Source organism: Leptonychotes weddellii, chromosome 1 (assembly GCF_054177405.1).
Source record: "Leptonychotes weddellii isolate Sample4059 chromosome 1, ASM5417740v2, whole genome shotgun sequence".
NCBI classification, from domain to species: Eukaryota; Metazoa; Chordata; class Mammalia; order Carnivora; family Phocidae; genus Leptonychotes; species Leptonychotes weddellii.
The window spans coordinates 90,410,069-90,427,564 of NC_138369.1; the positions used below are offsets into that span (position 1 = coordinate 90,410,069).

The following is a 17,496-nucleotide window of genomic DNA, read 5'->3' on the forward strand; positions in this document are numbered from 1 at the left end:
CCTGGGTGGCTCAGTTGGTTAAGCGACTGCCTTCGGCTCAGGTCATGATCCTGGAGTCCCGGGATCGAGTCCCGCATCGGGCTTCCTGCTCAGCAGGGAGTCTGCTTCTCCCTCTGATCCTCCCCCATCTCATGCTCTCTCTCTCTGTCTCATTCTCTCTCTCAAATAAATAAATAAAATCTTTAAAAAAAAAAAAAAAAAAAAGAATTATTTCTGGAACTTCACTGTATAAAAAGATACAGATGCACACACACACAAACACACACACACACTATATATATATTAATTTTTGGTCATCTATAATAACATACAAGATGAAAGTAAAATGTTTAAAATTATAAGTAAAAATATCAGAAATGAGCTATAAAATATATAGTTCTAAACTTTCCTCTTCATTTAAATTACTCCTGGCATATCTCAAATCGATACAACATATATTTTTAAGAGAAAGCTTGTGTGTGGTTAAATATATAAATAAAATTCAGAAGACTAGAATAACCAAAGCTGAAAGAACCTACACCATATTGGGGAAAATGTTTCACTGTGCCATCTGCCAATTCACATCTGTTCCCGCTATTTTAAATTAAAGATAGCTGAAGTTCCATTCCTCAGCATCGTTATTTCCCCCAACTATTTTGAAGGCTTGACCCCATGTCACAGAAGAGGCAATGCTATGTTCTCTCTGGAGGGGGCTCACATTATCATTTCCCACCTTTTAATGACTAACAAATGAGAAAGGATACAGAAAGGGTGTTGAATGTACCTGAATAATAACCTTGGAATATAGATCAGACTAGTGTGAGTTAGAAAGTTATCATAGGAAGCAACACTCTCTCCAAGATTATTCTTGGGTTACAAATCATTCCACACAGCCACCAACAGGAAGATCATGGTGGCCCCCTGGATGGTGGCCCACAAATTCCTATGTGACAGCCCTGTCCACCTCACCTCCTTCATCTCTGACATGCTCTCCTCACTCACCCCTTTCCTGCTGTTCCTCCCACTGCCAGCATCTGCACAAGTGTTCCCTCTGCTTGGAACATACACCTCGGATCTCCCCAAATTCGTACCTCACTTAATGTCTGCCTCCTACAAACGCTATCTCCTCAGAGACTGCATTAAATTTTCTTCAGAGCAACTTAAGTATTTTTGTCTGTCTCCCATTAGAATGTTAGGAAATTCCACAAAGGAAGGAATCTTATGTGTCATGTTCACAACTATATCCTTGCTGCCTACAACAGTCTAGGCATACAGTAGGTACTCAATAAATACTTGCCCAATGAATAAATGAAAAGTATTACTGGAATTCAAATAGGAATATTTTAAGTGGTGATTAGTAATAAAAAAAAAATACACTAAGAGCATTCAATCCTCATCGTCAACCACAAATATAATTAAAATAACACCCTATGTATACATCTCAATTAGCCAGGCACAAACTCCATCCTCGTGTAATGATCCCACTGCTCTCTTCCCTGCTCCTAAGACAGAAGATAAGCAGGAGGGCAGAGTGGTCAGAATCAGGGAATCTGGGGCCAGAGGCTTGAATGTGAACCTGGCTCTGCCATCTCCCAGCCAGTTAAACTCTCTGTTCCTCATTTATTTTATTTTTTTAAGATTTTTTATTTATTTGAGAAAGAGTGATGGAGAAAGAAAGCACAAGCAGGGCGGAAGGGCAGAGGGAGAGGGAGAAGCAGACTCCCTGCTAGGCAAGGAGCCCAACTCAGGGCTCGATCCCACAACCCTGAGATCATGATCTGAGCTGAAGGCAGATGCTTAACCAACTGAGCCACCCAGGCGCCCCCTCTGTTCCTCATTCATAAAGTGGGGATAATGACAGCATCTACACACGCAATCATTTAATAAATGTGAACTAAGTAATATTATCATCCCATGTTCTATATTCCAATCCCAGAAAACAAAAGCAAAACAAAACCAAACAATCTTAGAAGTCGCATTATCATGAGAAACTGATCCATACTGAGTGGTTTGACATTTCTTCCTGGTCAACTCTCACCTTGGAAGGATTAAATCCAAGTGTGAAATTCATCATGATGAGTCAGCAAAGCTAAGAAAACAATTTTCTTTTCTTCTTTTTCTTTTTTTAAATAAGGACAGGTCTGTAAGATTTTTTTTTTTTTGTATATAACATAGAATTAGATTTTAATATACAGGGAGAACAGTGAGAAGTTTTACTTCCCCGAATTATATTTTATAATGTAATAGTTCCATATTTAGAAGTACCTTTTTTTTTTTAATGAAAATACTTTCCTATTTCTGCTCATGAATTGAAGGAGAAAAAGAGCAGTACAAAACCCAGAGTTTGGAAATAAAAGGACTAACATCACTAACATGTCCGAATCCAAACAAGGAAGGACTTTTTCAAAAATAAAAACTAAATTTAGGTATGAAATTAAATCCTAGGCTCAGGATGATTTTGGCTGCCCTACATGCCTGACTTTGGTCTGACCAAGAAGCAGCAGTCAAGACTGATGAAGGTGAAATGGCTAAAATACAGACAGAAGACGGTGGCACTGGACTAAGCAAACGGATGTGGAAACAGAGGCTCAGTCAGCCCCGGCTGGTCTAGGACTAGACTCAGAGAGTGGGTGTGGCAACTGCTCTAACCGTTGCCAGGGCCCAGCTCCCCCTAGTCTAGGCAGAACAGATGCTAAGCTGGAGGCACATCTGAGCCCCTGGGTCTGACTCTCGTCTCCCACTTCCACTCTAGTCCAGTAGTTCTACTCACAGACGCATTCCCAGGGTCCCCCCACCCTGTCTTCCCAAACAAGCTTTCAGTTTCCTAGACTCCTCCTATTTTGGGGCCCTCTTCATCTAGCCGTATTTCACCCACCCTTACAAGTTCTGTTGTACCACCTTTTCCAGAATGCCTTCCCTGACCACAAGAACCACAGCAAGCCATGAGCTTCCCCCTCTCCTGGCTCTGGACTCCTAAATAAAGGTGTCCAGCTGGGGTAGGATACCCCATGTCTCACAATCCACTCCTCATCTGGCCGCAAAGCATCTCTTCCTACCAACTTCAAGCTTTCTCTTAATGCTATCACCACCTACACCAGTGCAAAAATCCAAGTCCACTGACTCCCTCAGCCCCATAACAACTCATTTTTGTACTTGTATTTATTTTTTTAAAAAATACTATAGAAACTACCAGGTGCCAGGTACTGCTCTCGGCAGCAGGGATATAGCAATGAACACAGATAGTGCCCTACCTCATGGAGGATCCTAGAGAGGGAGACAGATGTGAACAAGGACCAAGCCTTGTGGGTTCTATCTCTTGATATCCCCATGCTCCAAACCTCTGTTCCATTTCAAGTAGCAGATCAGCATTGCTTCTTTAGCTATTCCAATAGACTTGCCTACCTCTAGTCAACCCCCACAGGCAAGGCGGCATCCAGGTCTCTGTTCTACACTTTGCAAAGAGTGACCAGAGGAGAATAATCAGGTTGGAAGGGATCCAGGTGTCATGTCTTATGAAGAAGCAGGGAACTGTTTAACCAGTAGAGAGACATGAGGGGTATACCTTGGTTCTCAAACTATTAATGGACTATCACATGGAAGAAGGAAGATAGATTCCTTCTACCATGGATTTGAGGCAGATCTGATGAAGGGTTTTCTAGTTAGTAGTCCTGTTGAGTGATGGAACTGGCTCTCTCAATTCTCTGGGCTACTGGCCACTGGAATTCTCAAGCAGTTGTGGAAGGTTAAATGCTATTAGATGTGTCCAGAGCTTGGCACAGGAGAAAAAGCATCCCTGGAATCAGAAAGATTGGACTTCAAATCCCAGCTCAGTTACTCCCTACCTATAACATCTTGGGCTAAATTCTTAATCTTCCTTGCTAGTTTATTTATCTGGGGGGAAAAAAAAAATAGACAGCTTGTAAAACTCACCTTGCTGGGCTGTTATAAAGATTTAAAAGCTGGGGCGCCTGGGTGGCTCAGTTGGTTAAGCGACTGCCTTCGGCTCAGGTCATGATCCTGGAGTCCCTGGATCGAGTCCCGCATCGGGCTCCCTGCTCAGCAGGGAGTCTGCTTCTCCCTCTGACCCTCCCCCCTCTCATGTGCTCTGTCTCATTCTCTCTCTCAAATAAATAAATAAAATCTTTAAAAAAAAAAAAAAAAGATTTAAAAGCTTATTATAAAGAACCTGGTCCAAAGAGGCAGTCAACAGAATGAGTTACTGATAGTGTTGTATGTTTTAGGAGGCAGAGATGTCAGCTAAAGCTTGCATATCACTTACTATGTGGGGAGCACTGTTCTAAGCACTTTAGCATTTTATCCTCATGACAACCCAACCGTCTCCATTTTACAGATGAGGAAACTGAAGCACAGAGAAGTTAAGCAAACTTCTTCCCAAAATCTGGCTCCAGAGTCTGTTCTCCTAACCACCACACTGACTGTGGCAGAGAGAAGAAAATCAAGGGTTGAGGTCAGAAGACCTCAAATTTTCGGCTCTTTCACCTACTGGCTGTGGGACTTGGGGTAAGTTATCTCATTTCTCTGAGCCTATTTTCCCAGCTATCAAATGGAAATACCAACCCTCTTCCTTCGGGCAGTATTGAGGAGGACCGGATGACATAGCCTGTTTAGCTGTCCTGAACAGTTTCCCTTGCCCAATTGGGAAAAAGATTGAATTGGACATATTCTATGGTCCTTTTCAATGTATATGGGTGGAGTTAGTGCCCTGGGAATTCACAACACATCAAGCACAGTTGTAAGTTCAGATTTTAAAGACCGGTTTCAGAAAGATCTGGAAAGCTGCCCCTAGTAACCCCACCCCTCCCGTCCCCTGCCACAAGTGTATTTTTTTTCTCTATCCAAGCTGAGGGTGGAAAGACTGTTGCAAAATAAGGGCTTGAGAATCTCTTTCAGAGTTTGTGGTTGTCCATCTAGGTCTCTGAAACGAATAATTATATGTAGGTTAAAAACAAACAAAAAAACCCCCAAAAAACAAAACAACAAACCCCTTCCCTAGCAGCTGGGGAAGGGGGTGGGGTGTAAAATAGCGAGAGGGATGTGAAAGACAAATGCTGATTTGTAAGTTGAAGATGTCCCTGGAGGCAAACCTCAAACCTCCTTTCCTTCCAGCTCCCTGCCGGCCTGCAGCCTACCCGTGGAATAAATCAACAGAGGAGGTGAGAAAGCACACAGCAGTTGAAAGCGTCCTGCAGCCCCATCTGTCCTTGGCTGAGGGAGCACCTGCAGCCAGCCGGCTCCTGCCCTCACTGGAATGTACTTCAAAGAGAAGCGGAATGACAATAACCCTTCTGAGGGCGCTGGGCCTGATGGAAGCCGGCCTGATGGAAGCGTGTGTGGCCAGGGGTTCCACAGAACTGGAGGATTGGACTGTTTTAATTATAAAGGGTGGGGTGAGTAGAAACAAATGAAAAAAAAATCAAATCAAATAAAGACAGTATTTTGAAATCCTAACATTGAAATAGTTACTCTGGTGCAGGAAAGTTGCTGTCTCTGCCAAAACCCTTGGGGACTTCAGAGGCAAAACACTAAACTGTGTACCTTCTTTACTGGGGGGAAAAAATTCCCAATGTAAATTTCTTTTTAACTCTGTGCCAAGAGATTCTAGAAATTCATTGTCACATTTCCTGGAGCCTCCCTTTTTCAAATACCTCATCATACATGCTCAGCTGCCAGACCACTGGTATGAAAGAATAGTCGAAACTTGAACACTGAGGGAAGACATTTGTTGAGTCCATAATGATTATCCATGGCCTGTTTGTTGCTCTTTCAATTCAGGCTGTATATCACAATCTTGTGTTATTCTATAATCTGTTATCCCTTAGAATCACATTAAGGAAAACTTCACAATTTAGATATTCTCTCTTCACTTAAAAAAAAGAAATAGCTGAATGGATTTTGAAATGGTGTTTCTTCATACCTTGGTGATCTTATGAAGATCAGAAATATGAAGTTGCTTTTCCTTTGTGCAAACATGGTGACCCTCTATTTGAAAAATGTGTTCAATTTACAACATTTTAAAAAAGGGTCCTTGTATTATTCCTCAACGACATGGGAGCACCAAGACATTTTAGAAGATGGATTATTTCTGGGACTTGACGGAAGCTAGAATTGAAGTTTGCTGGAGAGTACAGACCAAGTCTGTCCACTCCCTGCTGTGCATTTAGTACCTGGAGCATTTGTTAAACAAATCAATGAATGAACTTACACAGCCAGGCTACCATAGATGGAGTTACATATTGGTTGGATGACATGACCTCTATGTCCCAGTCAACCCTGAAACCTAATTCTGTGAAAAGCTTTTCAAGAAGTTAAATTATAGCGTCTGAAGGAAAGACTCTTTATGAAATAGCCACCATTTATGCTTCATGGTCTGCTTTAACACGACACTTTTTAACCTCTCTAAATAGCTATTCTTCACATGATAAAAACCAGACTCCAGATTCTTCCCCCAGAGCAGCGCTGCTCACAGCCGGGCGTGTCCCCCCTGGGCCCACGGTCAGGAATGGCTGCTCGAGGCCGGCCAGCTGGCCAGCCGGACCCCATAGTGGATGTCAGGCCTAACAGAAATCTGTGAGACCTGCCAAAAGAATTCCGAGGCCTCCCGCCCAAACCCTCTGTCCTCATCCTGTTGCCCTGGCAACTAGAGGCCAGGCTTAGTCAGCAGTTTTGCTTGACAAGCTGCATTCTCCTGTCCACGGAGCCCCAATTAAGGGCCAGGGTAAAAGCAGGGCTGAATCTGTCTAAGAATAATAATGGTTTCTCAACAAGACAGGCCCTGAGAAGGGGCAAGGAGGAGCTAAGACTTCTTCACTTAGGAATCTTCCAGGCCTTGGGGGCTGACGGGAAGTCCTTGAGGTTAAAATCTTCAAGGCAGAAGGCCCCCCAGCTTCCTAATTAAATGAATAATACGCATGAAAAGAAATACTCTGCTCAGTTAAAGCCATCACTCTGTTTTCATGTCAAGGAATTGTTCTTTTAGATGAGTAAATAGTGACTGAAAAGCCTCTTTCTCAATTTCTTACCAGTTACCAAAATTTTCCATTTCATTGGGTAAAGTCGCAAACATGCCCTTTATGATACTGAGCAAATACTGTGTTGATTTTTAAGCTGTAACAGCAGAATATTCTACAGTCATTGTGGGCATGTCTGGTTCATGGTATTTTAAAAATTATGTCCAGCCCTGTTGTAGGAAGGATCCCAGGCAGCTTACAATAGATACATTCAAAGTCATGGCACAATTTCCATGGCTGATACAGAATAAATACATGATGTCCCAATATATTAAGAAGAAGAGATAATAAAACAGAAGTATGATATGCTACCAATTTTGTTTTAAAAACAAAGCATACACACAGATACATACAAAGACTGGAGAGAAATCACCAACATCTTCATAGGCACTCTCTTGAGGTAAGACTCTAAGTGATTATTATGTTCTTGGTTTTGAGTATTTTAAACATTGTTTTACAATGAATTTGTTTTGTCTTTCTTGTGTGATAATTTTATTTTCTTATTATTTTAGCTGATATACAGTAAAACCCACTCTTTGTAGTGTACATTTCTGAGTTTTGACAAATCCACGGGGTTGTGAAACAGCCACCCCAATCAAGATACAGAACAGTGCCACTACCCCGCGAATTCCCTAGTGCTGCCCCTTTGCAGGCAGCCCCTGCCGACCCCCAAGCCTGGCACCCACGTACGTATTCTCTGTTCCTATAGTTTTGCCTTTTTTCAGAATGTCATATAAATAGAATCATAAAGACCTGGCTTCTTTCACTTAGCAAATGCTTCTTTCATCTCAATCAGAAAAAAACAAAACAAAACCCTACCCAATTATATTTTTATAAATTAAAAGCTTTATTTTTCTGGGGCACCTGGGTGGCTCAGTTGGTTAAGCATCTGCCTTCAGCTCAGGTCATGATCCCAGGGTTGTGGGATCGAGCCCCATGTTGGGCTCCCTGCTCAGCAGAGAGTCTGCTTCTCCCTCTCCCTCTGCCGCTCCCCCTGCTTGTGCTCTCACTCCTTCTCTCTCTCTCTGTCAAATAAATAAATAAAAACTTAAAAAAAAATAAAATAAAACAATCCCACTCTTTTAAAAAAAAAACTTTATTGGGGCGCGTGGGTGGCTTAGTCGTTAAGCGTCTGCCTTCGGCTCAGGTCATGGTCCCAGGGTCCTGGGATCAAGCCCCACATTGGGCTCCCCGCTCCACGGGAAGCCTGCTTCTTCCTCTCCCGCTCCCCCTGCTTGTGTTCCCCCTCTCGCTGTGTCTCTCTCTGTCAAATAAATAAAATCTTTAAAAAAAAAAAAACAACTTTATTTTTCTAAATCAAAAGAAAAAATTGTCACAAACTGAATTCAAATTTCTTTTTAAAAACTACGAGGATACCAGGAGGCACACCTTCAACTGAGACTGCTTTCTTTTCTCGAGTTGCCATTTCTCTTACGAACTTGAAGCTGCCTCTCCAGGTTTGGGAAATTTCACAAAGATGAAACTCTCATTACCACGGACAACCGAGACTGTCTTTCAAAATTCATTCTCCACAATGTCTGCGATGGATGCCTGTGGAAAGCAGGGAAACATCCACTTTCCTAATAAGACTGTGTATTGCAGACCCAGCTGGAATTCTCCTGAGCTTGTTCGGGGCACCCCTGAGCTTGGAGCACCTGCCTCAACCCAAGATAACTCATCAGTTACCAGACACAAGAAGTTCAACTTGGCTACAGCAGCCAATGCTAACTTGTAGGGACCATTTTTAATGGAACTCTCCTACTTCAGAAGACTCCTACTTGAAGGAGATACCAAAAACCTCACTGGCCCTTTGATCCTAATGTTGCAGATTCTTCAACAACTTGTTGGCCCGAGGGCCCACTGAAGAGAAAAAAAGAAGTACCTTCTGCTCGCTTCACAGAACTCTGTGCTGTGGTGTGTCTGGTCTCTGCTCCAGGAATGAAAGCCAAAGATGGAAAGAGGGAAGAGTTTGAATTTACCCTTCTGGCCACACATTTGGATTAGTTGTAATCACCCTGATTTCATCATTTTGCTTGTCTGGTAAGATACAAGTTATCCGAAGGCGGCCAAGTCCCATTTATCTTTTTGTTTGTTATTTTTCACCACATAAATGTTGGTTGGATAAGTGAATGAGGAGACAAAGAAAAGATGAAAAAAGTAATTTTCCATCCTGAAATAATGAAGGTTCACCTCAGATCTATAATCAAACTTTCCTTACATCCATTTGTTGATATTCTACATGATTTCAGTGACCACGAGTTAACATGTGAGCCCCTGGCATTATGCAGTGTACATCAGCTTATGCAATACTGAGGAGCTTCTTTCTCCACAATGCAACATCGTCAGATGACACGCCTGGAGGGATGATGGCATGGAAGAAGGAAAAGGAAGACGGAGGGATAAAACTAAATTTTTACATGGTATTTCATTTATAAGGAGCTTTCACATTTATTATATATTTAAGGATGATAACAATTTTCAGAATGGTGATGATTCCCCAAGAACTAGGCAACAAATTCACCTACTCATTAAATTTTCCCAACCTCTCTTCCCACTACAGAGATAGAAATAGGATGGGGCCTCCTGGAAATTCTCTCTTGATGGAACTGCAGGCAGGTCAAGGTTGCCTGCAAGGCGGGAACCCTGAGAACACAGCCTGCATGGCTAGGGCCCCCTTGTGAGCAAGAGGAGAGCCATGCTCCTTACAGACTGCCCAGTGAGCTAAGGAGATTCAGGTACTTGTTGACCACGGTGGGCATGGGAGTGGGACAGGAAGAAGAAATGAAGTCTACAGATAATCTTCAGACCTCATCATGGGGCGCCAGGATGGCTCAGTCGGTTGAGCATCTGACTCTTGATTTCGGCTCATGTCATGATCTTAGGGTTGTGGGATTGAGCCCCTTTGGGCTCTGTGGTCAGCGGGGAGTCTGCTTCTCTCCCTCTGCCTCTGCCCCTCCCCCCAGCTCACGCACACACAAGCACACATGCGTGTTCTCTCTCTCTCTCAAAATAAATAAATAAATCTTGGGCGCCTGGGTGGCTCAGATGGTTAAGCGTCTGCCTTCTGCTCAGGTCATGATCCCAGGGTCCTGGGATCGAGTCCCACATCGGGCTCCCGGCTCGGCGGGGAGCCTGCTTCTCCCTCTGACCCTCTCCCCTCTCATGCTGTTTCTCGCTCGCTTGCTCTCTAAAAAATAAATAAAATCTTTAAAAAAATAAATAAATAAAAATAAAAATAAATAAATAAATCATATTTAAAAAATTTTTTTTTAAGATTTTATTTATTTATTTGATCAGGGGAAAGAGCAGAGGGAGAGGGAGAAGCATACTCCCTGCTGAGCAGGGAGCCCGATTTGGGGCTTGATCCCATGACCCTGGGATCATGACCTGAGCTAAGGCAGATGCTTGACCAACTGAGCCACCCAGGTGCCCCTAAATAAATCTTTAAAAAAAAATCTTCAGACTTCATCAGGACCATTTCCTCTACCCTTATTCCTGTTTTCTACCTGATTCTAAAAGGCAGCTAAACAGGTTAGCCAAATATCACCTTTACTGATAGTCCATTTCCCTGTCCCGGGCTTAAGTGACAACAGTGAGGCAGAAAATCACCCAAAAAAAAAAAAAAAGGGAAGTAAAAAAACCACTAAGATGATAGACATAATCCACACCTGAACAACAAGGCATCTTGGCAAATGCCCCAGAAAACTATCAGAGAACACTCTAATACTATTTACCATATGGCCTTAAATAGTATCTGTGACACTGAGGAGCAGGTTGCTTCTGGATGGGGGGGAAAAACTTTTCATGATGAAGAAGTCCCTTTAGACCTTTTTTTCCTGTATTGTATAAGGAAAATAAAAAGACATCAGAACCATCCATTCCATTCCCTTCTCCTCCTCCTAACTACACACACACACACACACACACAGTCAAAGCTGAACTATGGGAACCTCTGTGAGCAAATCTGGACATTTTCTCCCACTGTCCTATACAGTAGGATTGCACAATATGATGCAGCAAAATGCTCCAAGTTCCACAGCCTCCAGGGATCAGCATTTAATAAACTTGGTTGGCATTTCTGTAATATGAACCATCAATACCACATTCTGGTTCAAAGGCACCTATGGTTGGAATAAAGGAAACAATTCGGGGCACTTTCCCCCACCCCTTTGCAGAAATACTTTCTGTGGGAAAGAAGGAGGTGGGGCAAGAAAAAGAAACACAGAAAGTGGCAGAAACTAAGAAACAAATTATTCTTTACACAACAGTCTGTAGCTTTGTGCAAGGAAAAATAAAACGCATTAAAGCTCATTTAAATATAAAACTAAGAGAAAAGTTATAAATGCTATTATAATACTGTTACATTTACTCTATAGATATTATGAAACAGAAAATTAATATTCCAAATGGAATTGTTATCCTAAGATAAAAAATAATATAATTATTTCCTGTTAAGAAACATGATACTGTATATCTAAAAACAGTATAAACAACTGTTACCCTAAAATAACCATGAACGTTCAGACATAAATCCTCAGGGAAAAAGGCACAACTGTAGTTATATTATAAAGCTGTATTCCTCAAATTCAGGATAGTTCCACTGAACAACAAAGCACAATTGACATTCATTTCCCTCATTGTCAAAGGCTATGTCTAAGGAATTATTTTAACTCACCATGTTTTTAAAACCTCACACAGGATAGACACTTTATATCCTAGAATTTATTTGATGAGAAATACATTATTCATTTATAGAAATCAATGTATATTTTTGAAAGTATGAGATGTGACTAAAAGAAAAAGTAGCATTTAGTGTAACACCTCAGGCTCTTGCAAGAAAGCTCTCTGAAACAGTTAAAACTACTTATTTCCTTAAACTAGTGAAAGAGAAGCTACTCACGTATCTTACTTCATGTGAGTCATAAAGCAAAGTCTCAAGAATTAGAACAATAAACTGAAGCTTTCCTCCCTAAAATGTAGCCAGTAAAACTGATGAGACCTAAAAACATGGCCTACATTAGTTTAGCAACACAGAAGAAATAATTCTGTTCTTGCACAGACCAAGCCACTGAGAGAGGCAGAAAACTGCGGGTTCCTTAAGGGATTCTGTTTTATTAATTTTTGGAGTGCTGCGTCAACCCTGACCCACAGAGGACACGCAGCAACATTCTGTCCACTGACTGACTGACTAACTGAACGAATGAATGCAGTACGGCACAGAGGCACCTGACCAACAGCGACTCTATCAGAGCCCGTATGCAGACATTTTCCTTTCTCATTCTCCTTCAGTTTTCCCTAACTCTTCCTCATGCTCCATGGTGGACCAAAGGTGGTTGCAAATTCTTTGTCATTTTGTCCATGGAACATCCCTTCTGCTATCCGCTTTAATCTAGGGCAAATCTGTGATTTCTTTGATTAAGAGCATATGGAAGAAGTGACTCTGTGACAGTTTCCAGAACCAGATCCTAAGACACTGGCAGCTTCTACTTCTTGTTTCTTGGAACATCCTCTCTGGGAGACCCAAGCTGCTAGGCAATATGTCCCACTAGTGAGACTGCTGTGCTAGCTAGAGATGCCAAATATAGATGCTCCAGGTTTCAGTCCCAACCAAGCCCAGTTTTCCAGCAATCCTTACCATGATGCCACACACTTGAGTAGAGCCATCTTGGACCCTCCAGACCAACCCACCCACCGGCTGAATACTACTAAAGTGGTCTTCATCAACACCACGGAAGCCAGAAGAACAGGCCACCTGAGCGCTACCCAAATTCCCAGCCCACAGAAATGTATGATATAATAAAATGGGCTACTGTTTTAAGCCACTACGTTTTTGGGATGATGTTACACAGCAATAGATAATTGGAACAGGGTCTTCCTCCCCTTCTAAAGATCAGCAGTAGAACCCAAAGGCAGCCATAGCTAGTCCTCGTACTCATATGTTTGGCTCTGAAGACAAGGCAGGCAGATACTGGGAGAAAAACCGAGATTCTACTCAAATGGTTTGGAGTAGGCTTTGGGTCTTTAATACTTCTAGAGAAAGATTTACCCTGATGGCCCGCAGCTACCTACCCCCGAGCCTTGGCACCAAAGGTCATGGAGCCTCCAGCAGGCACCACAGAAGGCCATACCTGCCTCATGAGCTCCTCTTGGCGCATTCTGATCCTCTCTCTCTCCATCTGGATCCTCTGAAGCCGGAGCTTCTGCTGCTGCTGCTGCTGAGTGGTCAGAGCATTGGGCATGCTCATGAGCCCTGCTGGGGGGTTCTGAGTAGGGTGGTTCTGCTGGCTCAGGGTAGTGGGTGCCATTTGCTGCTGGTGCTGGTGATTCATCACTATAGGAGGGAAGACCATGCAGGAGATTAATGAACAGGTCCTACAATACCTTATCAAAAAGAGGCCACCAGAATGCTCTGTGCTTTGGAGTATAGATTCCCGAGATTCCTTCCAAAGTACTTTCCTGTTAATCATTACTGTTTAAGTAATTATTACCTTAATTCAATTCATGGAGGCTCAGACACTGGCCCCACTCCTGACTCATCCAGTCTTGGCATTTTGTGCCCTGTTAAAAATTATTTCACACCTTCCCTGTGTCTAGAGCACATTTTAAGCCTTTAAGAACATAGTGGTCAAAAGTGAATTCCACAAAAGTTTACCACAACATATGATGTAATTTCAGCAGGACATCTGGGTGTGTGTGCACTTTCTAGACAACCTGCATGTTCATGTCAGAGCTAAGGAGGGCATGAGATTATAGATACACAGCAGTGCACGGTAATATCTAGGATGATGAGTGACTGACAAGCAGGACGTTAAAACACAGTACCTAGACCAGGGATCTACACAGAAGCAAGACCCCATTGATGCTTTGTTAAAAAAGGGTACCCCAAAGGAGCATGAGCTAAGCTCAGAAACAAACACCTGATTGAGGAAAAGATGTTTTAGTTTATGCAAAGGGAAAAATTAGTGTGAAAGAAATTACATAAAAATGATAATCATGGGGGCGCCTGGGTGGCTCAGTCGGTTAAGCGTCTGCCTTGGGCTCAGGTCATGATCCCAGGGTCCTGGGATCGAGCCCCACATGGGGCTCCCTGCCCAGCGGGGAGTCTGCTTCTCCCTCTGCCCCTCCCCCTGCCCATGTGCACATGCACTCTCTCTCTCTCTCTCAAATAAATAAATGAAATCTTAAAAAAAAAATGATCATCATGGCGCAGTCAGTTAAGTGTCCAACTCTTAGTTTTAGCTCAGGTTGAGATCTCAGGGTCCTGAGATCGAGTCCCGCATGGGACTCCATGCTCAGTATAGAGTCTTCTTAACACTCTCTCTCCCTCTGCCCCTCCCTCCTGCCCCCTCTCTCTTTCAAATAAATAAATCTTTTAAAAAATGATAATCATATTTGTGATTGGATAAAACATTCTAGAAGTGTTTTAAACTTTTTAAGGATTTTCTTTCTTTTTTTTATCTGCACTTACCAACATCTTAAATTTTAGCATGTAGTACTTCACTTGAGGAAAGAATTTTAAAATCCTTTAATGAATTCTATAATTGGCATTCCCACACACACACACAAAAACATTTTTAAAAAGTGCTAGTTTTCCTTAAAACAGTTTACCAGTCAAATTTGCTTACCTTCTGCCTAGGCAATATCCTATAATAAAGAAAACCACAATTTTCTGTCTATTTGCTCTTACATCGGGGCCCAAGACAATATATAGTTTTATATACTCCATTTCTGAGGAAAAACTCTCAATTTTTGCTATGTTTGGTATCACTGTCTTTAAAAAAGAAAATCATTGGTGTACCTTATTTAAAGTCTAAAAGTTAAATATTTTACATCTTTCATTTGGAAGACATGGACATCATGTGGAAACATGTTTTATAAGTAAGAATTTTCTTAAATGGGGCGCCTGGGTGGCTCAGTTGGTTAAGCGACTGCCTTCGGCTCAGGTCATGATCCTGGAGTCCCTGGATCGAGTCCCGCATCGGGCTCCCTGCTCGGCAGGGAGTCTGCTTTGCCCTCTGACCCTATCCCCTCTCATGTGTTCTCTCTCATTCTCTCTCTCTCTCAAAATAAATAAATAAAATCTTTAAAAAAAAAGAATTTTCTTAAATGAATTTTAAAGTAGCCTCATCGACTATATATTAAATGTACATGTACACCCCATTCACACACACACGCACACAAACACGCACACGCACGCACTCAAAAGAGAGCACCAACACAGGATTTTCTGTAGACAAACTGGTTTCCTTGAGGAATGATTAACTGAGTTCACGGCAGGAACTTCCTCTGGACGGGGGTAGAGGTAGGGTAAAAACATTCTTTTTTAAAAAAATTATTTATAACTCCCTCAAATCTTTACCGCATTTCCTGTGTGCCAGCCACTGGGCTTGTCGTTGGATAATAGCTCCTGCCCTCACAGGAATTAACAGGCTGTTGGAAGGAATGTGTAGAGAAATGAGGTGAATTTATATGTGGAGCTGTGGAATGCCAGAATGTTAGGCTTTGTCAGGATTCTTAGAAACGATCTAGTCCATCCCTTTATTTTACGGGAGAGCGACTGAAACCTAAGAGAGGTAAAGGGGTGTGCTCTGATTAGGGGCAGGCAGAACCACCGAAGCCAGGGAGGCCTCCAGACATCCCGTCCACTGGCTCTTTCAACTGTCCTTGGCTGCCCTCGGTCACGCCTTACAGTGAACAACAGAACAGCTGCTGAAACTGAGAGCAACCCTCTGAACACGGTTTGCCTTCAATAGCAAGAAAGTTACCACTTACACAGCAGGTCATCAAAACAGGGCCCAGGGCCCAAAGCCACTCGCATTACAAACAGGAAGGGTTCAAGGCGGGTCTGGGTGGATTGACAACTGTCTGCTCAGTAACGAGCTCCTGAGCGGGAGGTGAGAATGTTTGGGATCTGCCTCACTGGTGCAGGCTTTCCTTTCGGAATCCAGCCCACCACAAGGAAGGCGCACCTCCTGCTCGCATTCCTGGCACACGGGGAAACCCAGTAAATGATGAGGCGAATGAATGAAACCAGTTGGCTATCTCTTATGTTCTCAAGTTTGAGAACAGGAAAAAAAAAAAAAAAGCACAGTCCTAATTGATGCAAAATTACTGAAATGAGTGTTTCATTTTTCAAATGACATTCCAGAAATGGTTAGAGCATTTTACAGTCTCTATTGGAAGGCCTGGGTAGGAGGGCAGGGACTGTGCGCACACGGTATCACCAGAAAAAAAGTGCTCTTAAATACAGATTAAAGTCAGACAAGGTCCAGATATCCAGAAGGGCTTAATTCATAAGGCCTCTTTCAGGCCAGAAGGAAGCTTAGATGGAAGAATAGTGATTATTTCCAGGGACAGCCATTTCTGAACTTCTGAAAAAGGAAGTTTTTAGCAGTCAGACAAAACTGCTGTAGACCAAAAAGGATGCCCAACTGGGTCTCTGAGAGAAATCTGTAAACTGAAATATTTCCAATATCAGAAATCCCCAGATTAGGAAAAAGAAGCTTAAAAAAAAGTTAGGTTGTTTGTTGGCAGCACAGAGATTATTAATTTTTAAAACTGACGCAGGTCTAAGGCAGGGATGTCCACTGTATCACCACTGCTGTTCAACAGAGTACTAGAAGTCCTAGCCACAGCAATCAGACAACAAAAAGAAATAAAAGGCATCCGAATCGGCAAAGAAGAAGTCAAACTTTCACTCTTTGCAGATGATATGATACTTTATGTGGTAAGCCCAAGACTCCACCCCAAAACCGCTAGAACTCATCCAGGAATTCAGTAAAGTGGCAGGATATAAAATCAATGCACAGAAAAATCAGTGGCATTCCTATACACCAACAACAAAACAGAAGAAAGAGAAATTAAGGAGTCGATTCCATTTACAATTGCACCCACAACCATAAGATACCTAGGAATAAAGCTAACCAAAGAGGCAAAGAATCTGTACTCAGAAAACTATAGAATACTCATGAAAGAAATTGAGGAAGAAGCTAAGAAATGGAAAAACACTCCATGCTCATGAACTGGAAGAACAAATATTGTGAAAATGTCAATGCTACCTAGAGCAATCTACACATTTAATGCAATCCCTATCAAAATACAATCAACTTTTTTCAAAGAAATGGAACAAATAATCCTAAAATTTGTATGGAACCAGAAAACACCCTGAATAGCCAGAGGAATGCTGAAAAAAGCAAAGCAAAGCTGGTAGCATCACAATTCCAGACTTCAAGCTCTATTACAAAGCTGTCATCAAGGAGACAGTATGGAACTGGCACAAAAACAGACACATAGATCAATGGAACAGAATAGAGAGCCCAGAAATGGACCCTCAACTCTATGGTCAACTAATCTTCAACAAAGCGAGAAAGAATGTCCAATGGAAAAAAGACAGTCTCTTCAACAAATGGTGTAGGGAAAATTGGACAGCCACATGCAGAAGAATGAAACTGGACCATTTCCTTACACCACACATAAAAATAGACTCAAA

General features: G+C 42.3%; 1 protein-coding gene and 1 long non-coding RNA gene across 2 annotated transcripts in view; both read right to left on the reverse strand.

The window, feature by feature from the left end:
- WWTR1 (WW domain containing transcription regulator 1) overlaps positions 1 to 17,496 on the reverse strand; it is a 134,378-nt gene that overhangs the window by 11,623 nt on the left and 105,259 nt on the right. Inside the window, exon 4 of the mRNA XM_081827618.1 lies at positions 13,136 to 13,338. Coding sequence (XP_081683744.1) covers positions 13,136 to 13,338 — 203 coding nt within the window. The remainder of the gene's footprint in view (positions 1 to 13,135; positions 13,339 to 17,496) is intronic.
- On the reverse strand, positions 6,963 to 10,123 carry LOC145722950 (uncharacterized). The gene is made up of 2 exons (XR_014147525.1): positions 8,311 to 10,123; positions 6,963 to 8,101 (listed from the first exon to the last, which is right to left on the reverse strand). It is a non-coding gene; the product is annotated as an uncharacterized LOC145722950 (long non-coding RNA).